The sequence below is a fragment of the Anarhichas minor genome, unplaced genomic scaffold (genome assembly GCF_050575085.1).
Source record: "Anarhichas minor isolate MPS153535 unplaced genomic scaffold, ASM5057508v1 ptg000067l, whole genome shotgun sequence".
NCBI lineage: Eukaryota > Metazoa > Chordata > Actinopteri > Perciformes > Anarhichadidae > Anarhichas > Anarhichas minor.
In genome coordinates, this window is record NW_027466513.1 from 4,086,742 (window position 1) to 4,109,504 (window position 22,763).

The 22,763-nt window shown below is 43.1% G+C and overlaps 1 protein-coding gene and 1 long non-coding RNA gene across 4 annotated transcripts in view; one reads left to right on the plus strand and one right to left on the minus strand.

Annotated features, from left to right (window-relative positions):
* iqgap1 (IQ motif containing GTPase activating protein 1) overlaps positions 1–22,763 on the plus strand; it is a 47,743-nt gene that overhangs the window by 9,916 nt on the left and 15,064 nt on the right. The window contains exons 1-16 of one of the 3 annotated variants that reach the window (XM_076078507.1): positions 6,461–6,630; positions 9,018–9,174; positions 10,852–10,929; positions 11,335–11,411; positions 12,190–12,257; positions 12,661–12,774; positions 13,835–14,013; positions 14,586–14,673; positions 14,757–14,914; positions 14,996–15,080; positions 15,178–15,341; positions 16,283–16,443; positions 17,249–17,373; positions 18,292–18,455; positions 22,100–22,190; positions 22,338–22,505. In XM_076078507.1, coding sequence (XP_075934622.1) covers positions 6,623–6,630; positions 9,018–9,174; positions 10,852–10,929; positions 11,335–11,411; positions 12,190–12,257; positions 12,661–12,774; positions 13,835–14,013; positions 14,586–14,673; positions 14,757–14,914; positions 14,996–15,080; positions 15,178–15,341; positions 16,283–16,443; positions 17,249–17,373; positions 18,292–18,455; positions 22,100–22,190; positions 22,338–22,505 — 1,885 coding nt within the window. In that variant the 5' untranslated portion in view covers positions 6,461–6,622. The other 2 variants (XM_076078506.1, XM_076078505.1) reach the window with 2 other exon arrangements.
* On the minus strand, positions 2,072–4,978 carry LOC142934103 (uncharacterized). Its single transcript, XR_012947679.1, has 2 exons — positions 2,827–4,978; positions 2,072–2,686 (listed from the first exon to the last, which is right to left on the minus strand). It is a non-coding gene; the product is annotated as an uncharacterized LOC142934103 (long non-coding RNA).

Consider the following 22,763-nt stretch of genomic DNA (forward strand, 5'->3'; position numbering starts at 1 on the left):
TACACAAAGTTCACTTACAAACTGAATTAACTATCAATAGTAATGTTCTCGAGAGCAGAGACCACATACACGCATCTCCTCACAGTCCGGCGCGGCCAGTTAGCTGAAAATGAGAGCTGCAGTGATCTGAGGTAAACTCCCTAAAACATTCTCTTTTGTATCCCCCGAGAGTCGGAAAGTGTCCGATACTGTCATAAAACGTGTGAATGACCCTCCGTGGCGATTAGTGATTGGCTTCATTTGAATTCTGCCCCCTCCCATTATCGATCCCTTAGCAAAACATCTTGGCTCTTCGCAAAACATCTTGGACTCCTCCTCTCTGTCCTGCTGGTCAGCTTTGGCATTTGACCGTCCCACTGGCCCCATCCTCCATCGATGAGGTCGCCTCCATTTGCTGCTGCATGTCTGACACCTCACTCAGAATCCCTATCTGACCCTCAAGACTATTCTTAGTGTTTTAATACCTACAGTGACTATACTTCTATGATTTAATACATTCAATGAGTTAATATACTGTAACATATAATATCCTCTATAAGTAAGAACATTGTAAACCTATAATACATTCCATATGGAAACATATTGTGACTAACATATTTATTATTGTGACACTTCTACTCACCACTAGGGGTGTTATTAAATCCTACTAATAATGCATTTAATACTGAAATTCTCCACAATGTACAGTATATCTCCTGTCTGGGAGAAATACAGTAACTTATTGTAATCTAGATGTACAGTAATGTGTCAGTGGTAAGCAGTAAATAACTGTGAAAAGAAACGGTTGGGTTATGAATCCCAGAATGCATTGCCCACGCTGCAGGCCGTATTCTGTTTGCTGTGTAAACGTTACCTGCCGAGGCCTCCCAGGACTCGCACACAGTCAACAGTTGAGAATGTGGGAATGAAAGGGAAGAGGGATCGGTGCTCCATAAAGGGCCTGCAGGCCCCGCCCCTCCTCCACAGACTCTCACCTGGCCGTCTGTGAAACCTGAGACCACAAGTTACTCTTCCCGGGTGGGGAAGAGTATCCGTCACAGCCCCGGGATCAGTTTGTGAATCGGTCACGGTGACGAAACCCGTCAGTGGCTGAGAGCTGACGCAGCACACACACACACACACACACATGCACACACACACACACTCCAGGCCTACCTGACTCTGTCTCTCACTTTCTCAGGCCGGCTTGGTTTTCTATTTTTTCAGCCCTCTGCTGGTATTTGCACAGTTTTGTCTCTAACGCCAGCTGGTCCGATGTGATTGATAAAGGTCACAACCATGTGCCGGTGCCGTGCTGTTATTAAAGAAAAGGCTTTCCTTAGTGTCCTAAACTAACCCTAATATAAACTACAGTAAAAGGGTTAAAAAGAGAAAACAGGATGTATTATATAATAGTTCTTTCATACATTTAACACTAATTATTACCATAATGTCACTAATAGAAAAGGAATGACTCGCATTTAAGAAAGAAAATATGTTTTTGTATAAATGAGCACGTATGACTTTTTATAACCTTATTTCTGCATGATGTTTACTGAAACTAAATTTGAACAAATTACTCATTTTCTAAGAAGTCCATTTGTAAGAAAAAGGCCCCAGAGCTCATGAGGACGTCCCTCTACTGTTTAGGGGTTTTGCTGTCTGACCGACAGACCAAACTTTACCTCAAAATATTTAGTTTCAATCGTATAAAAAGGACAAAATCAGCAAATCCTAAAATTGAAGAATTTTTGTATTGATTATTTGCTTAAATTTGTGGTTCCCATCATTTTTCACCCTGTGTACTCAGATATTACGGCAATGTGTACTACGTCGATGATTTTGATTCTCGCTGACGAGGTAGATTATCCAGTAATTCTTAAGAGAACAGCAAAAACAGTGTATAGACTGATACAGAAGTAATCCCGATCGATCATTACTTGTGACCCTCTAGAAGTGTGTGTTGGTGTCTTAATCTGCAGAGACCCTGCTGCCCTCTGCCTGTATATTTTCTTATGTTGCTTTGTTGGGGACGTTTCTGGCCCAGGGTGACAAATAAACGACAAGAAAAGGCGAATTTCTCACGTGCAAATATATGTCTAGGGCTTTTATTGTGAAAGGTAAGAATGGAAGGAGTGGATCTGGTCTCCGCTGCCTTCGTTGAGGTTGAAAGGAGTAATAAAGTTTGCCGTCTTGATGAAGCGTTTCCGCCACGAAATATTCACATTCGGTGTGAAAGTGCTCAACAGTATTAAGAAATACATTGATGTGCAAATTAATAACACGAAAAAGGCATTTACTGTCTTTAAAAATAGTAGAATATCAAGATAATTACTCTTGATTTGTACTGAAAGAGGTTTTTCTCACAAGCTTTCCCCAAAGGTTCACGAAGAGGTCAGCGTCACCAGCTGTGAAGTGTGTTTCAGTGTGAAGCCCCCCCGGGGGGCTTGATGGGAGAAAAACAGCCCCAAACATGCTTGATTATTTCCCCCACGTTAACACAGTGAGCGAGGAGCTCAGCTGCTGCCGGCCGGCTTGTTTGAGAGCCGGGAGGACGAGGTCAGTTGGTGCAACAGATTCCAGCGTTGCAGCAAAGCATGTAATGGACATCTTGGCTCTCGCTTAACCTTTTTTTCTGTGTGTTCCTCTCGTCATGTGTGTCCTTGTTTTTGCTCCGTCCCGTCCCTTTGTGCTTTGTGAGCGTTCTCTGTGTGGGGAAATCACAAACCTCAGTGTAAACCAGACTTCTCTTAAAGCTCTGTCTTTAATTACACTCATCACAATGGAGGAGGTGGGTGGTTAACAGGAAACAGAAAGCAGGGGGGTGAGGGGGGGGGGGATCTGTACCTCGACATTGTGCTGCTGCTGCCAGATAAAGCTCACTGCACATGATTTGCCTTTCCAGCACTTCCTCCTTTCCCCTGTCAGACCCGTTTATAATGTCAGGGACAGCACAGTACAGGACATTGTTGTGTAAAATTAGCATAATGTTTGGCCTTGTTATGCCCTGTTTTGTGTGTTTCTTGTCAGACGTAATGAGAATGTGTATTTGTGTGCAGTAGGGGGTTTCTTTGGCTTAGCTGGAGGCTGAACTGGAGGGCAGGGTTCATGCGTTGGCTGAGCCTTGGTTTAAGGTTTAAGGTTTAAGGTAAGAGGCTCTTCACCTCACAGAAAGGTGGAATATATCCAAATGTGGAGACGACTTGTTTTTAACCAAAGCTACAAGCCCTGAAATAGATGATTATTAACTAATAACTTAAAGGAACTCTGTGTTGGTTTTGTTGGTCCCTGTGGACTAAAGTGGGAGTGGTTCTGTGTACCAGACTCCCTTTAGAAAACCTCTCATTTTACTGCAGCAGGGTCTGTTCTTAGTCCTGGTTCTGGTTCTCCCGTGCCTCCCTTTTCTCCAGCAATACGTCCTGGTCCACCAGCACCGGGGTGTCGGTGTTGGCTTCCAGCGGGAGAGCACACAATTGTCTATCAGAGCACAAAGTTCTTCATACTTCTATAGCCTCTTAATTTTGCTCTCAAAGTGCACCAGATTGATGCATTTTAGCTTTAAAATGGGCAAAGTTTTCTTCCGTCAACCCACGATAGTTTCAGAGAATCCTGTGGGTAAGAAATTGGTAACTTTAATATGTACTATTTTTTTGCTGACAAAAAAGTCATCACAACTTCCCAAATTCCAAAACGAAGTCGTCATATTTCTTGTTTTTCCTGACACAGTCCTGAACAACAAGGTGTTCAGTTTATGAACGTAATACAGAGAAAAGCAGTGACCTGTCACTTTTTTTTTTTTTAAATGAACAAATCAGTTAATTGTTTCTGCACTATGACTAACCAGCTATCAACTACTTCCTGCTACTTTAACAAGGCTTTTATTGTGAAACAGCAACGAGAAGTTTGCCTTATCTGCATACTAATGAGTAACGTCTACATCTGTTGTTTCTCTCAGTTTAGCGGTAAACATTTTAGTGGTAATGTTTAATTAAAGTCAATTAAAGCTTTTATATGTTCTCTGTAACCTCATTTACCAAATATGCTCAGTTAGGGGTTTTTCTGGTTAAAGTCAGCAGGATGCTAGGAAGTCTTCAACATTGTTTCTTTCTAATGCCACAAAATAATAACTGGAAAATGCTGCATAATTTAAAATGACAGTCATGTCACTTGTTTCTTTTTAGGTCTCTGATGGTCGATTCATAGTCAAACTGTGTCTCAATAGATTGCATAACTGAACAGAAGTCTAGGTGTGTAGGTCCAGTTATGTTAAAGGAAAAATATTCACTTAACGTGATTTAACATCATCTGACTAAGATGTTGACATGACAATTCCCATATCCATGGCATTACTTCCCAGTTAGCATAACTTTTATATATGCACAAATTTTGTTGGAAAAAGATTATTTGCACATTTTACTATGTAGGACTTTCTACTTATTAACATTTGGTCATTTAATAAATGCTGTTGAAATAACATAATATCCAGTTTTAGATACCTCATCATTGTTTCTCTGCAGTCCTGATCCAACGTACGGACACTGAGGCAGTGAAACCTTGTTGGTTACATTAGGCCGCGAGAGAACAAAACTAGCGTTACAATAATGAGGCTTGTGGTCTGTTAGCATAAGATTAGCTGTTATTAAACATTAACTGCAGCGGATGCGCTGTGCCTGTGACTCAAGAGTGAAACCTGAGAAAGAGGAAGTAAATAAAGTCCAAAGATTATTCACCCCCCAGTCGAGTTATGCTGCAGAAGGAGGTTTTTAGGATCCCGACTGTGCAGGAGAGCAGAGGATGCACCTCGACAGCAGCCGGAGACAAACTGCTGGCGAGGTGTCTGAGCGTCCTTCCTGCAGAGACGGCGGTCAGTAGCGGACCTCCTTCCTATGAGACCGACCTCTGAACTCGACCTGACTTCAGCTTCCTGTCGGCACGCGCGATGAGGATGATGCATTGATGCAGAGACGTGATCATGGTTCATTCCAGTCCTTTGTTTTCGGTTTGGTTTAATTGTCAGCAGGATTACATAAAAACTACTGGCCCGATTTTCATGAAACTTGGTTGGAGGGTGGAGCGTGAGTCACGGAAGAAACCATAAAAACTTGGAGTGAATCCAAATCACGGGGTGGAAGCAGTGTTGGTGGATGCCCCTCTAGTTTATTATGGGTTTACAGTATAATTGACCAAAAGCCTTCTATAATGGTCCAGCACACACTATCTCACGCAGGTTATTAACACTTGAGTCGAGCTGTTTATTGATTTCTGACTAGATTTAGGATCAAAACCGCCTCGTTCACATCATGCTAGCATAATGGGATGAATGTTGGAGGCTTGTCATGCTCATTTTCAGGTTCATCCATGTATTTTGGGTTTCTACTAGAACACATGTTTACATGGTTTAATGTTCAAAAAACTCTTTATTTTTCTATCGGCGACTGGATAGTTGGAGTCTGTGTGCATTTTGTCCACAGATCCAAATCAACAATTTGATACTTGCACAGTATTTACGTAGCACCTAGACCTTATTTTGTTCCATATATGCAGAAGTTCATGAGATAAACCCGATATAAACAAATTACACTGGCTATATAGTTCCCTTTTTATTGTCTTCATTGATTCTATACTAATTAGTATTGTATATTACATACTTTAACTGCTGGTGATGTTGGATTTGCAGCCATTTTGCTACCAGTTTGGTTTCATTACAGTGATGCAGTGTTGATTTTTCACCTAATTTGCATTTAGTTTTAACCTTTTTAACTGGCTAGTTTGATTGAAATCACATTTTATTTGGATAAATTTGCAGCTATATATCCTAGTTTTGCAATCACAAGGAGGGTGATGTCAACATTTTTAACATGTTTTTGTCCGTCCCATTCTCATGAACATAATATTTCAGGAACGCCTGGAGGAAAATGTCTTTATGGCTCAAACGTCTACCTGGACTCCAGAATGCACTGATTAGAAATGGAGGTCAAAGGTCGCTGTGACCTCACAAAACACGTTTTTTTTTTTTTTTGGCCATAGCTCAAGAATTCATATGTCAATTATGACGACTTCAAACAAATGTCTAACAGGATAAAATGACAGACGTGAATGTGTAGCTCGTTGAGCTGTATGGCAGGACATTAGCCTTCACGTAGCTTGTCCCAGATGAAGCTGTGGCAGCTTCATATCTCTCATCTGCTATTTGGTTGGAGTAATTCCAGACAGCGCTTTCATATTTGTGGCTAGTTGATTGTAGACATGCCTGTCGGTGTCCTAATAATTACAACGTGACACATGTTGCTCTGCGCTGCCGCTGGAATCCAGTTGTCGACATTCAGATATCCCATTCATAGCTGCTGTTTCTTGCTGGTGAAGTGGAGGGTGTGTCTGTGTTTGTGCTACACTGGAAAACGGGCGTGTAGCCCTGATAAAAGAGCCATTAGTGAGCAAGTCTTTATGGAGCCTTTCACTGCTCCAGCGTGGAGTGAAAGGAGGGGGTTGTTCCCCGGCTGGCAGGCCCAGGCCCCTGCGCCATGGGGCCGGCCACCTCCGCCTCAATAGCCGGCCTGTCTGGAGAGCCCATGTCACGACTTCCTGGCAGGGAAGTTGTTTCAGCTGTGTGTTAGCTGTGTGCTAGCTGGCCCTGCGCGCTGCAATGCGTGGGTGTGTTTTCATGTGTCTGTACGAGGACCAAATGTCCCAACAAGAATTGAAAAAGTTTGTAAGCTCTAATACTAATGTGTGTGTGTTTGGGTAAGGGGGGGGCTATCTGTAGGAGGAAAGGAATCTTTTAATCTTACTCAGGATATAGTTAACCTTGTTGTTGCTTGACAAAGACCTTAGTTACAGAAGAGTGGGAGTGTTTTCTTAGCAGATGAAAAGAGAGAGGCCATGTTTGACGTCACACTGTGAAATTCCAGATGATAAACTCAAGGTTTTTTTTTAATAATCTGAGCTGATATTTGGAGGCTTTAACAAAGCAGGGAAGATGCCACCTTCCATTACATGTTGCTTTGTAGGCAACTACATTAAAACTATACATGTTGGTTCAGGCAAAGAACAAAAGACCCACATTAGATAAAAATGTACTTCTGACCTTTTCTCTGTTATGAAACTAAATAAGAAAAGGCACACAGGTGATGTAAATAAGGTGGAATAAAGGAGAATTATGGCTGAGGAAGATTTTCTGCACTTTTCACACAGATTAGTTCTAAAAGAAAAGTAAGGAAACTCTTCTTCGGCGGCAACCTCTGACCCAGTTGTCCAAATATATGGTGTTTATTGAATTGCATATATATTTGACCTTTTGCTAAGTCCCGCCCCTCAAACACAGACTGGCCAATCGTCCAGCTCTGACCAGGGTCCCACAACTACCCGCCTCTGCTCCACAGACTCCCGTCAATGGTTTCAGATGTTCTTCATCTTCAGGCTGGTTTAGTGGATTTGGAGCTCGTCATAGTTAAACGTTGTGTAATAGTGATACTCGTTACCCGGAGAGGTTGGGAGGAGATATACGTTTTATAAAACGTTACGTTTCTACGTAAAAACCTGTGGAGCTAACATTAGCAGAGTACATTAACACATCATTAACTAGCGTTAGCACGTCTGTGCTATGCTAGCTACTGAAGGTATACTGAATGTAAACATGCTGCTTTAGCTTTTTAATGATTGTAACAGTGAATAAAGAGAAACGGTGTATCTCATTGGTATTGATGACATCTCTGCACAGTAGCGCAGAAATGAACTGGAATGGAGCTGGATTGGCTTTGAGTAAGGAATGCAACTGTTATTAGACACAAAATGTCCACTAACAATGTAGCTACAATATGTTTATACACTCATATACCACCTGCAATCATTTTGTGATACCATATCTATTCAAATATTTTGAGGTAGTCTGGTACAGAAGTGGAAATGGAAATAAGTGAGGCAGCTTGAATTAAAGTAGGTTTACTGAAATATAACTTCCCCCCGTAAATTAACTTTGGACAGATTGATATCTGACAGAGTGAAAGGAGATGCCAGTTTTATTTTTTAGGGTAAAAAAAACGGACCGGCCTCCTCCGTAGTTACTGGGCGGTGATGACAGGAGATGGTGGAATCCAGTCCACCAGGCCCGTCCCAGTATGAGAGCTCAGCGTGTCTCCTCTGTGGCCCAGAGCGGACACGTGCACACAGCAGGAATGTGACTCCACAATATGACCTAAAAGAAATGAAATGTCACACATGAGGAATGCTGGGAACTCGGTGTTCAGGAGGAGAGGTTACAGGTGTGTGTGTGTGTGTGTGTGTGTGTGTGTGTGTGTGTGTGTGTGTGTGTGTGTGTGTGTGTGTGTGTGTGTGTGTGTGTGTGTGTGTGTGTGTGTGTGTGTGTGTGTGTGTGTGTGTGTGTGTGTGTGTGTGTGTGTGTGTGTGTGTGTGTGTGTGTGTGTGTTGTTCTGGAGCTGCAGAGCCGTCAGCCAGACTAGTTTTATTGGTGCAGAATAATTCACGAGATTGTGTTTATTAGGGAATGTGAAGGAGCTATAATTTGTGGAATACAGACTTTATACTAGCTGTACTTATTTTTTTTACTGTGGGTTCATTTTCATCTAAAACGCAGTGAGGAATGATCCTCCCTCAGGGCTCCTTATTTTCTATAATGGCTGACGAATCAATCAGTCGATCAACAGGAAGTTGAGCCTCGCTGAAATGTAGGTGAAGCTGGATGAAAAGTCATCAAGTAATTAGGATTCCGTTTGACCAACAGGATGCATCCACCAATTAATGAGTTGACTTGATCAAGAGCTTCTTAAATAAGATGCTGTTAATCTGAGCACAGCCCATTTTAAACTTGTATAAAGCAATCATTGTATTTAACACTGCTTTCTATTTCCAAGGGCCAGGACATCCTCGTTGAAATAAACCCCTTTTGAAGTCTCGCTTGAGTTTCATCAGCAGTAATTATCCCCTGTAGGGAAGCTAAGCTGTATAAGTATGCATGTGTACTGTATGTTTCCTCTTTGTGTTCTCTTTGATATAAATGTTGTTGTGTGTGCTCTCTTTTGCAGATGGATGGAGGCCTGTCTGGACGAGGAGTTGCCTCCCACCACGGAGCTGGAAGAGGGGCTGAGGAACGGCGTCTATCTGGCCAAACTGGGCAACTTCTTCGCCCCGAAAACCGTCTCCCTCAAGAAGATCTACGACCGCGAACAGACGCGCTACAAGGTGAAAACATGCATTATGTATTTATACAATCGGAGGAAGATAAAATCCCTATAATCTGATTGTCAGTCAGAGGGGTGAAATGCATGGTTGCATGCATTTCCACGTCCAATTTATGCGCTTTAAAAATAACGAGAAAAATAAAGAGATTAAACTGCAAATCGTGTTGAAAACGTCACCTGCTTTGAGTTGTGACTTTGTGAAGTAAACAGTAATGCAATGAATATCCACAGCAAGTCATAAAGCAATCCAGCCTTTAGTTCTCAAGTAAAAGCCTGATGGTTGTTCTAATGGAAAGAGCTTCCACTTGGAATCATCAATAGCCAGATAAGTATTAAAGTGTTGGATAATCAGAACTTTTACTTCCATTAGTAGGCCAAAAACTCTCCCAGCAGGTTTTCTGAAATACAAAACTATCAAGATAAAATTACAATAAATACAATGACAATCACGAAAGAAAACTCTGTATCATAAGGGAACAATTGTGAAAATGAAGCATGTGGGCGTTAAAGTTAAATACATATTTTTCCTCTAACCTGTAGTGCTGTTTATCAATCTGGACTGTTTTAGCGTGAGTTGACTAGTTTTGGAGGAATCAGTCGTAGAGATGCCGACCTTCTCTCCAATATAACTGGACTAGATAAAACTCTTGTGTTTTGTGTTCTGCCAACAAATACATTTTAAAAACTCAACAGCAATGTCTCTTTCCAGAAATCGTGACCCACTCAAGATAATCCACAGACCTTTTTGAGAGCAGTTTCATGAAGGAGCTTTTTTTGCTTTCTACTGAACTACACCGAGCCAACAGGCTCGAGACAGTACGAGATGTAAACATTAATAGCGTCCTCGGCTGAGCTCTAGCATTAGCTAGCTCAGTATTTCTAGGTTAGCTGGAAGTATCCAGTATAGATGCACACTTCCCTTTGCGGGGTGATACGGTTGTAGTTCGATAGAAGCGCATGACATGTAACTGCACCTTACGAGGTCGGTGGATTATCTTCAGTGACCGGGTCATTGTAGCAGGATGGTCAGAGCGGCGGCCATTTTTAGTTGAAATTTGTTTTACGACTTAATGCTTCATCCAGACACTCTTGTCACGACGTAGGAAAGCACATTTATGTCAACAGATGAGTGACAACTTTGTTCAGCTCATTTTCTGTAACCAGTGTAGCATTAAAGCATTGTGGAATTAACAAGCTAGCTAGCTATTTAGCGGACACCTGGCTAGTTATTCAGCATGCTTCAATGCTACACTGGTTACAGAAAGTGAGTCGAGAAGCGGGCTGGTGGTCAGCAGCAGAGCTGGGTCTAATGTTCCCTCTGTGTCATTCCCCGCCGCTATGGAGAAGGACAAGCTAACTAGCCAGTGTTTTGAAGCCAAATGGTGACTTAGCTTTGGAAACAGAGTGCTGTTGTTTGGCCACAAAACACTTTCCTGCCTTTTATGGTGCTGTAAAAAACAACATGTTAATCTCCATTATTTTGGTCTCGGGTAGAACTGTGAGACATTTGTGGTTCTACAAACCTCCGTGGATCCTTACTGACATCTTCTAAGTCCAGTGTTTGACTTTGTGACCTGGTTGGAGCTGTTGGATGAATGTGACCTGAGTTCATAGCTCTTGTTGTCAGTGTGAATGAGTCTGGATCTGAGTTTGTTGACGTTTGGTTTCTCTCTTCCAGGCGACCGGTCTCCATTTCAGACACACAGACAACGTCATCCAGTGGCTCAACGCCATGGCAGAGAAGGGACTGCCAAAGGTGAGCATGGCTCGCGTCTGTTATTTGTTAACTTTGTTTGGCAGTTAGTATGTACAAATGGTCCTTTTTAAATGACTTTTCAGAATAAAAGAAGTTGAAAGTTGCCCATTATTACAGTAAAAGTGTTGACACATTTCCCCACCTGTTAACTCTGTGGAAACTCTGAATACTTGTCATTATGTTGGCATTAAAAAAAGAAATCAGCCCAAACGACCACCAACTGGCAGCTTCAACAGAAAATATAAGTCCTTTTCATTTCACACACCATTGTGTAATCCCCAATCAGAGCTAGTAACCCTGAATCACTGCTGCACACATGCTGCGACACGCCGGTGTGCTGCTACCATGAAACCTGCTGAAAGCGGACCCGCTCTGATCGACTCAATGTCCCCGTTTGTGTTTCAGATCTTCTACCCAGAAACCACAGACATATATGACAGAAAGAACATGCCACGCTGCATCTACTGTATACATGCACTCAGGTACCCTCTCTGTTTTTGTCTCTCTGTCTTTGTCTGTGTGGCTATGCATTCACAGAATATCTGTATGCTTTAGGGCAGGGCTACCTTGTGATTGACAGGTCTCTACCACGGCGTTGTCGGTCTGGGAGTTGTGCAAATTGTACAACTTTAACCCTTTCACAGTGTGTTTTCAGAGGTTCATTGTAACATTTCGGCCGCCTATAAAGGTCTTATTTAGCGTCCGGTTGTACTTTGCTCTTAAATCACTTCTGGTTGCAAAAAAACAAAATGGCGACGGCCAAAACGCTGAACTCGAGGCTTCAAAGCGGGAGTCCTCAAACCAAATGGGTGAGGTCACGATGACTAAGTCCACTTCTTATATGCGCTCTATGGGTTTACCTCACTTTGTCACAGAAGTTGAAGAAACTAATTACAACAAACAATTCCAATGCATGTGTTTGAATTGTTTGAATCTGCAGCTTCACAAAGTGACACGAGTGACGACATGGTCGAGTGTTGAAGCAGCTGTTTCCTGGCCCTTAAATGACAGGGCTGCTTTCTGATACTAGCTCGCTCTGACCTGTCAGTCTTTGAACCCCTCTTACTCCCCTCTTTTTATTGCAGTAATTGGGTTGTGCTGAAGTTGTAATATTCATGACGTCAATATGTCCGGCCCTGTGCAAAGACAAACCCTGCATGGATTTGTTTTGTGTGTATTTGTTTCTGTTCTCTTCCTGTTCTGCTACTGCCTACGCTGCCATGTTCCTTTATTTATTGTCTCTCCGTCCTCTTTTTACAGCTTGTACCTGTTCAAGCTCGGCCTGGCCCCTCAGATCCAGGATCTGTATGGAAAAGTAGATTTCACCGGTAAGCTTGCACACGAGTCTGTGCATCTGTTTTCCTCATTCTGTCCCCTGTTAATCCAGTTATGTCATCTTAGATCTACGAATGTCACCATGTTGCCAAAGTTAACATGAAGTTTCAAATGTGTCTGGACCCTGAAAGCAGCGCCGAGAGGAGGAGGAGGAGGAGTGTTTTTTTCCCCCCAGCAGGCCACAGTGTGGAGAAACTGCTGGAAATGTGAAAGTCATTAGTAATTGTGGGAGCTTTTCCTGTCAGTTGAGTTCCCGCTTGGCTTTATGTCCCAGAGTTAGAAAGCTGATTATCGCACATGAGCCACAAATGGTTTGTCTCCACGTCCCGTCCCGTCCGCCCCCCCCAATCTGCTCCGTGCATTGATGTTTTCCTTCTGCTCTGTCTTCTCTCACAGAGGAGGAGATCAACAACATGAAGAGTGAGCTGGAAAAGTATGGGATCCAGATGCCCGCCTTCAGCAAGATCGGCGGGATCCTGGCCAATGAGCTCTCGGTGGATGAAGCTGCATGTGAGAGAGGGCTCGGGTGTCGTGGGGGAGAGGGGAGGGATCTGATAGCTGCAGATTATGTAGTTTAGTTGATTCATGCATTCATAATTAAACTTCTGGAGGTAATTCAGCCATATTTTTGGGGATCTATCAATTGTTTACCTAAGAAACAAATAAGACATAATGACAGCTACAGTTGTTTTTGTCTTTGTGCAACATAATGCTACATTTCCACAAATTCCCAAGATAATGGCTCCACTTCTACTCCTTCTATAGACTTTAAAGTTTAATTGATTTTGGCATTTAGAATTCACTTTTTTCTCCACTTCTTGTGGACTACTTATGTTTTAAGTAGTTTTTATTCGGTAAACTGCATCCAACTAAATGTACTACATTCAATGTGTACATTCAAAAAATACATACTTTTTTTCTGTGTTTAGTATCGTTCCTGCAGCACTCCATTAGTGAAGAGTGGCCGTTGAATTAGCCTACGAATCACATATGCTAACTGCTAGTAGCCACATAGATAGCTAGCATTCACATATCACAGTGATTAGCATAAGCTAATTGAAAGGGTAACGGCATGAAAAGTCAGGCACAAATGTTTAAAGTATCGTGGACCAAGCCTAATGGTTTATGTGTTGCTTTTAATGTGCTGTAACCTGTAGCATGGCACGTCATTTAACACAGTATTTATATAGAAAGTAGTATTTAGGTAGAATAATACTCGGGTCCTAGAAATGTGGTCCAGAAACTGCAGCCTCCTAATGCAGGAACATAGTATTGCACTTCTCTCACGTTCTAGAGGCATTCTTTTGAATTTCCAGGATAGAGGCCAAAACTCTAACAAACAAAACAAAAGTTACTCTTTAACAGACGGACATGAGCGTAGTATCAATCTTTTCATCTGACTCTTGCCAAGAAAGTGGATAAACAAGCCCAACCAAAATCTTAAATAATTCCTTAAGTTCAATGTTTATTGATTGATACTCAACATCCTCTATCAATAGTATAATAATGCAGATTAAAGTCCCCAAAATCTGTATGTCTCCTCACCACCTCCTATTCCTCCCCCCCTCAGTACATGCCGCTGTGATCGCCATCAACGAGGCCATCGACCAGGGCGTACCGGAGGGCACTGTGGCCGCTATGCAGAACCCCAACGCCATGCTGGTCCAGCTGGACCCCAGCGCTGCTCCCCAGTACCACGACACGCTGTACCAGGCCAAGGGAATGAAGGTGGCCAACTCACGCAAACGGGTACGGAGCTTTTTTAAATCGTCAGCGATCAAAGATGCTGTGCGCAGCTTTCAGATGACCAGAGACGACGGATGGTGGCCCTGGGGCAACATCTCCTTTGAGAGACCATAAATTACCATATAATTAAAAAAACGGGGCAAGCTATTGTCCACGTTTTTGATTAGAAAATAATCGAACATACAGCCTGAAGCGGAAGAAAAATTAGGCATTGGACAGAATAAAATGCTGAGGTCGACACAAACCACTCGGGCAACAAATAATAAATCAGCCACGACGGTAAAGAACGGTGGCTCGAAGACGGACTGAGAGGGGAATGAAGTCACTCCGTTCTCCTGACAGATTTGCCAGCACTTCTTACAGTGAAATATAAATGTAGGATTTATGATTGTTTCGCCAACAGGCAGAGCAAACAAATGACCAAAATCACAGCAGAAAATCAGAGCAGAGGAACAAGTCTGGAAAGAGAAATGTGTTACTCTGTTGTCCTGCAGCCGAAAATGTGATAATAAATAGTGCTAACGTGTAATGCTGTTATATTTGAGCCATATTTTGTTGTTGCTCCGCTCCGACAGCAAATGGAGAACACCGAGGCAGAGAGAGATATCTACGATGAGCTTCTCACCCAGGCTGAAATCCAGGGCAACGTCAAAAAGGTCAACGGTAAGTCACACGAAACATGCGTGTTTTGTACTGCCTCGGTTTCCATGGCGCAGTAGTGAAAACGTCAACTCTTTCTCCTACAGTGAGCAACGCCTTGAGTGCGGCCGAACAGGCGTTGCTGAGTGGCGATGAGGACAAATTATACGAGGCCCTTAAAGCCATGGGGGTTCAGAACCTGCAGGTCCAGAACAAAGGCTGGTACCTCAAGCAGCTGCAGGCCGACCGGGAGAATAAAGACCAGGTGGGGGATCAGTGTGCAAACAAAGAAAAGTCTGCTTCCCGTCTCCTCAGTGTCATTTTATCTTAACTTCTTCCTCGTTAGGCGTCTCCGGGAGAAGCCCTGACTAAGGACGAGTTGCAGAGCGGCGTGGACGTGGCCAATGAGATTGCAGAAGGCTACCTAAAGAGTACGCAAAACATATTTATGTCTTCTTCCCCATTTCTACATCTGTATCTGCTCTTATAATTAACCCAGCGTCTGTCTGTCTGTGTGTGTGTGTGTAGTGTTGAAGGCAGTGGAACGCATCAACGGCGCCGTCAGGGCGGGCGTGCCGGAGAAGACGGTGGAGGAGCTGATGAACCCCGATGCTCAGCTGCCGGAAGTCTACCCGAGTGCTGCAGACCTCTACCAGAGAGAGCTGTTGAGCCTGCAGCAGCAGAGCCCGGAGGTACCCAGACACCAGGAAACACACAAGAAACACACAACCGCATCATTCTTCACACAAAGAAAACATGGGATCGTGTGTCTGTTGAGGCTAAATTACAGGAGGAGTTGGCCTGAAAATGAAAACATCGTCATCAGTCAGAGTTTATTTTATGAACTGATGAATAACAACTAATTTATCACCACCTTGTCTCATTTTACAAGTGATGACACATATTTAATGAAAATATTTTTTTAATTTCTCGTATTTTACGTCACAGTGCTACAACAGCCATTATGAGCAAAACAAATCATTTGTATGGATTCTGGGGAGGGCTGTAATATTCAGAGAACACACCTTGAGATTTATGAGATTGTACATTTGTTGTATTTACCCTAAACTATACACGTACATTTCGTAATGGAATTTGAAAATAGTAATTTCCATGCCTGGAGAAGTTTTGGAAAAATAGATTTTTACGTTTTTTAAAAGTCAGGGATATTTGCTTCTCAAATGCATGTATAATAGAGCATATGTGGTTCAGTTAATACCGCCTGTGAAAAATCTATATTGGTTAAACAATATTTTAAAGGGACAGTTGACCAGTTGTAATTAAAAATGCATATTTTTATATATTCTAGTGCTTTTTATCAATCTAGACTGTTTTTAAAGATTTTGGCTGATGTCTGCCTTCAATTCAATTTGTTGGAAGATGTAGAAACGATATATAGTTCAAACTCCGACCTTTTATTCTTATTTTTCATGTATACACAGATGTTTCAGAGAAAAATGACCATGAACCTGGTACATAACCATACAGCCCTCATCTCTCATACCTGACGTCTTCATCACCTTCACAGTTGCTTCAGAGCCGGTTTCTGACGCTCCATGGTTCCTCTGATTTAACTGTGCAGCAACCAATCAAGACGCCATCAACATGACTTTGTTTCCCGTTGTCCCCGCAGGGCTCGCTGTCCCACCCCGAGCTGCTCGTTGCTGTGGAGATGCTGTCGTCGGTGGTGCTGATGAACCAGGCGATGGACGTCGGAGACCGAGCCGCGCTCTGGAAGCAGCTGTCCAGCAACGTCACTGGACTCAGTAATGTGGAGGATGAATATGCACAGAGGTGAGCATGCACGCTAACACACACACACACACACACACACACACACACACACACACACGCACGCACGCACACGTGTGTGTGTGTGTGCGCGTGCGCGCGCGCGCGCGCGCACACACACACACACACACACCAGGAGTCAGTGACATATTGCCCGAAGCCCACTTTCCCACTGGATGAAAAACCCACTAACATCTGGCTTTTGTTTTAGGACAATATAAGTGAATTTATAACAAATAAAACGATTTGGACAAAATATTATAATTTATTAACATACAAAACATGCTATTAATATCAAAACCTTCTTGATTAATCTTTCTTCTGTACCAACAATCACCAATTCTGGTTTGGTAGAAATAAACGCTTAATTCAGCGAGTTAGTTGTGAAAGAAACAGCTGTTGCAGATAATCCTCAAAGCTACCAGACTCCATTCACAGAAACAGGAATTTAGCTTCCAGATAATCGTAAAAACACACTTCATTCAAACGACAGAAACAAAATAAAACCGTCTTGGTTAGTCTTTCCACTGTTCCAACAATCACCGACTCTGGGTTGAGAGTTTGAAAGAGAGACAGAATACGTAACAGATTTAAAAAATGAAATAACCACCAAAACATGTTCACTGTTTATGAACCTTGTTTGTGACGTCAAACATGACGCACCAAAAAACTCCAAAAACAGAAAGTTGTACTTGTCCATCGCTTATTTTTAACGGGTTTTCTCTTGTTAAAACATAAAAATGTAAGTGGGAAAAGGATATTTGTGATGTCCAAGGTTTCTGTGTTATCGTACCTGTGTGCTCCTCAGGTACATGGACGAACTGATGCGTCTCAAGGCGGCAGCCAGAGAGGACGGCTGCGACTTTCTCACCTGGAACGACATTCAGGCCTCTATCGACCAAGTCAACCAGACTGTGCAGGAGGAGCATGAACGTAAGGGACACGCTCGCATCCGTTCACACCCAAATGTGTTAAACACCTCCATGACATGTAACTTCACCCTGACTCCAAACCACACATTGTATTAAATAGACAGCAGCGATTGATCCAAATTACATCTTCATCTTGTTAAATGTTTAAAATGGTTAGTAGATAAGCTAATAAGCTAATAGCTTGTGTGCTAACAGATCGATTGGACGGTAAACCTCTCAAAACTATTAGATTTTTAGATAGTATACAACTAATAATTCATCAGTAGTTGGTTAAACATACGTAAAGATCATTTTAATACAGAAGAATACAGTTATGGTTTATGTAGTGGGCTCCATGAACCCCAGAATAACCGTTTGTTAACTTTGGGATAGGTCCTTTGTTGGCCGCAGGTTCAGAAGTGTATCAAAAGTAAAGCTGCTTTATTTAAAGCAACTACAATGAGCTTATATTTTGTGTTGATTTTGGCGCCCCTGTGGACATAAGCGGTAGTGTTTTCTCAAAATGAAGACTGCGTCTCACATAGCGATACCGTCGATAGGTCAACATGCTCATAATCACAGAAAGCTTTGCTCACAAAATACAGCTAATGTTAGCTACGTTCAATCGACGTTAGCTAGCTTTGTTTAAGCCACCAGCGTTAATACATAAATTGATGCAAAACTACGTTTCTTCTTCTTTTCTCGGTCAATTGACCCTATGCTTAGCCCCGCCCCCTGCTGCTACTCCGTCAAGCTGTCAGAGCTACGTTAACATGGAGCCCAGACTGTCACTAACTGCACTCCCTGAAGAAATATCATTTAAAAAATTGGGGAAACCAAAAAAAGCGATTTCAGAGAGAAGCAGACTCATCTTCTCATATCGTATCGGGATCAAAGTCTCTGAGTGTTAATCGGTTCACTTGTACGTCTGCGTGTGCAGGTATTGCCGCCATCGGACTGATCAACGAGGCCCTGGACGAAGGGGATCCCACGAAGACCCTGTCCATGTTGCAGAACCCCTCAGCCAAGCTCACGGACGTGGACCCGTCTGTGGCGCAGCACTACCACGATAAACTGCTGGAGGCCCGCAGAGAGAAAGCTCACGTGAGACAAAAAACATACACGGTCTTTGTGATGTAGAGAGGACGGATGTTGAGGTCATCATCCATAGATATGTTTGTATGAATACTAAGTTCTCTCTGGCTAGCGTGTCCCGGTCTCTCCCGGTCTCTCCTTTTGTTGCTTTTTTCATGTGTGTCTAGCATTCAGGTGAGTGCTATGCAAACACGTCATGCAAACAGCACCTGGCTACAGTTACATCCAGACTACGAACGTGTTCTACTGCAGCTCATACAGCCCAGAAGCTGTCAGTATGACTGGGCATATCATACATATTGGTGTATTTTAAGGACTCTCATGAATCTGGTTATTGTGAGGCTAAAAGGAGGCTCGTTTCCTGCAAGATGTGAGGCGCCAAAAGTGTGCAGATGTTTGAGGTTTAGTTCAGGTAGAAAGCTGCTGGATAAGAGCTCAGATTTCTGCTCCTGCCTCCAAAATATCAGCGGTTTTGGAGAACAGTGAACAACATACATACAGGGATCTCAGAACCCGTCGTGGTTGCAGACGGCTCCGTGTGACTCAGGCCTCTGAGCGCCACATGACACGACCAGACTGCTGATGTCATGGTGCGATCATCCTCCCCTCCCTCCCTCCCTCCCTCCCTCCCTCCCCCCACTCACTTCCTGTCGTCTGCCGCATTGCTCTCTCTGTCTCTTCAGCTTTCTGAGGTTTGACCCGCCACACGTCTGTAGAAGGCAGTCTCTCTCCGCTGCTCTCTCTCTCTCGGACTCATTTGCCTGTGATATCTTCACTTGATCGTGGCGAGCTGATGAATGTGTGCGTCTGTGCAGCACATTTGCGTACGATGTCGCGGGGAGACGACCATGTTTGGGTCGTTTTCCCTTTCGTGAAAAACCCTGATGAGCATAAACTGGAAACGTTGGCTTTGGATTTCTTCAAAACAATTCTCAGAGTATCCATTTTAGCACACACAGTCCCAGTCCCAGTTTATCCCGTGTAAATACAGATAAAAGAAATCTCTTATCACGCTTAGACTCCTAAATATTTGGCCGCTGCCCACGCTGTTAAACCCTTGAATGCATCACTCGTCACACTTTCTGAACGGCATCCAGAAAAATAATTAAATTAAATAAAGTACAAAAACAGGAGAGGAAAAAAAGGCAAACTATTTTCCTGCCGATGTCACAGGCAAAGGAAATAACAAGCCGGGCCTCAGTCATTTGCTTCCATAAAAGGGCAGAAAGCTGACCACTATATTAAATGGACCAGAGCGCACGCACACACACACACACACATGCACACACACACACACACACACACACACACACACACACACACACACTGTTTGAGGTGATTAGCTAAAGATGCAGGAAGTAGTTGGTGCAGTGTGGACTTCCTGTTGGCTTTCAAAGGATGGTAAGAGGAGGAAGACCCACGTGGCTAAGATGTATTAGATGGGGGTTTCCAGGTGATGTGAGGTCAGAGGGGCCTTTTTTTTCACCCGTATTTCAATTTGTAAAGAACTTCTTGGTGTCGCCTCAGAGTTCTGCAGGAATGAGTCCTGAAAGACTTCAATCGTCTCAAAGGTTGTTTGTTTTGGTAAGATGCCTGATGTGACTTTAAGAGATCTGTTCTATGATATAAAATACCTCAGTAAATACCCCTCTCGTGAATGTAGGAGTTTCTACACGTCTTAAAAGAATGTCTAAATGAAACTACTGAATATCATTGTCTCTTGGTGCTAATGGGTCTCAAAAGTGTCCTTTTATATAACGGCCAACTGTCATTTTCGATGAGAACTGATGCAGAAAAAACGTGTCGAGAAAACAAAACAAAAAGTCACAGAGACTAGTTTTATAACATATATATTGAATTGTAGTATGTCTACAGTATTTAAAACATGGAAGATTGTACGGGATGAAGATCACAGACCACCTCCTGCAATTATTAGAAATGATCAGAGATCTGCTGGTGGAACTAATATCTTGCATACAGGGCTGAGCTCTGAGTCTGGATTAACACAGGAAGTCCTGCACAGACTCGTCTGACTCACAAGCCCAATTTAGTCTACTGCAGATACATCTGCCTCTTCAGATGGTTATCCCCTCGCTCTGTGACTGCAACAACCGCGACTGCGTACGTTTCCAGTCTGTGCTGGACAAATGAATGAGCTCATGGTTTCTAGGGAAGAAAAAGTTTAGACAGTTGAATTACAAACTACCCAACAGCCCTCAGCTCTCACTTCCCCTGTTTCCATGATGAGCTTGTAACGTGTGATGAGCTCCACCAAAGCTACGCCCTTTCGTCTCCGGCAACCACACCCTGTCTCCCGCCAGCTGCAGGGACTTCTTCACCCACACACACCCACACACACACACACACACACACGCATAACAATTACATCACCAAGTGTAAACATACTAAACAGTGATCGCCCAGGTACAGCCGTTTACCATAAAGACTGAGCTCTTTTGAGTCCCCTCCCCTCTGCATTAGAAATCTTCCTCCATGATCGGGTATCAGTCATACCCGCCCACCTCTTTCACACACACACACACACACACACACACACACACACACACACACACACACACACACCTCCTCTCTTCTACCCCTGAAGTACAACGTGAAGGGGCGGGACACATGGAGGCCCGAAACCAAAATGAGTTTAGAAAGCAGCAGCAGCAAGAATCAACAGGCTGCCACACAGATGTAGACGGCGTGCGCCATCTGGATGCAGTTTGGTGTCACTACAGTTCATAATACAACTGTTGAATTCAGCGTTGAGCTTTTGGTTTGGTGAGCAAATGGAATCAAGTGACATTTGCACTATTTAAGCATATATTGGTGACATTTCCTTTTTCTCTTGGAGGTCAGTGTGGATTACTGGCTAAATGTAGCTGCTGTGACAGCGTGTTGATGTTTATCTCCAGCAGCTAGAGGAGCAGTTAGAAGCTTACGTGATGTGTCAGCCCCCCTTATTAGGCTTACACATGTTAACAAGAAAAAAAGCCCCAAAACATTATGATTTATGACCAACTTTGGTTCCTGTGCTCATCGCTTCACGATCTGGAGCGTCAATGATTTCATCGATAAGTTGTCAACCATTAAGTTAATCGCCAACTGTCCTCAAAATGAATCTGTCAAAATCTTCTGATTCCTTCGTCTTAAATGTGATTACTTTGTTGTTTCTTTACTCCTCTGTGACAGTTGAACTGGATATCTTTGAGTATTTGGACAAAAAGAGACATTTCAGGACGTCTTTTTTCACTGTTTCTCACATTTTATAGACCAAACGACGTTGATTCAAGGAGAAAATGATCAATAGAGGAATCAACAATGAAAATAATCATTAATTACAGCCCTAATTTTGAGTTCATATCTTACTCTACTAGTTCTCTACTAGTTCTTTTTTGCATAAATTCTAAGAAAAAAAACCTGTGCAACTTTTGAGGGTCCAGCATGTAGATGAATCAGAGGTGTGTGTGTGTGTGTGTGTGTGTGTGTGTGTGTGTGTGTGTGTGTGTGTGTGTGTGTGTGTGTGTGTGTGTGTGTGTGTGTGTGTGTGTGTGTGTGTGTGTGTGTGTGTGTGTGTGTGTGTGTGTGTGTGTGTGTGTGTGTGTGTCCTCGCTGTTTGTTTCTGATCATATTGTCCCGTGTCCCTCCAGGAGACCCAGGACCCCTCTGCTGTGCTGTGGCTGGATGAGATCCAGGACGCCGTTCTGAGGGCGAACCAGGACACTCAGGAAGCCTTACAGTGTAACTCTCATTTCATTTTACTGGACCTATTCTACATGCAAAAGATTACAGAACAAGTACCACCCACCTTCTGCACAGTGTTCGAGGTGTGAAAACAGTGTGAAGAGCAGAAAAAGGCTGATGTTTTTTTGCGTTTTGTATCCGCAGTCTCGCAGTCCATTCAGGCCGTCAACGAGGCGGTGGACAGCGGCGAACCGGCTCAGACCCTGGCTGCTCTGAGAAGACCCGGGGCGGGACTCTACGGAGTCACCTCGGAGTGTTCCCAGACCTACCAGGATGACCTGTCCAAGATCAAAGACGAGAAGAAGACAGAGGGTGAGGAGAACATTTCGGGATGAATGTATTTTCATTTTTATTGTAAAGTGACAGTCGTTGTGCCTGATAATCTGCATTTTTGATGCATCTTTTTAGTGTTTTTAAAGTGAGGGTTTGTGACGTTTAGAAGTTAATAACACTATTAGGATATCCGTAATATATGAAGTGTGTTTGTATGAGGTTCTTCTCCAGAGTCAGAGTTCTACTACAGTAGATGAGTTTATAGAAACACACAGGAGAACATTGATAAAAACAATC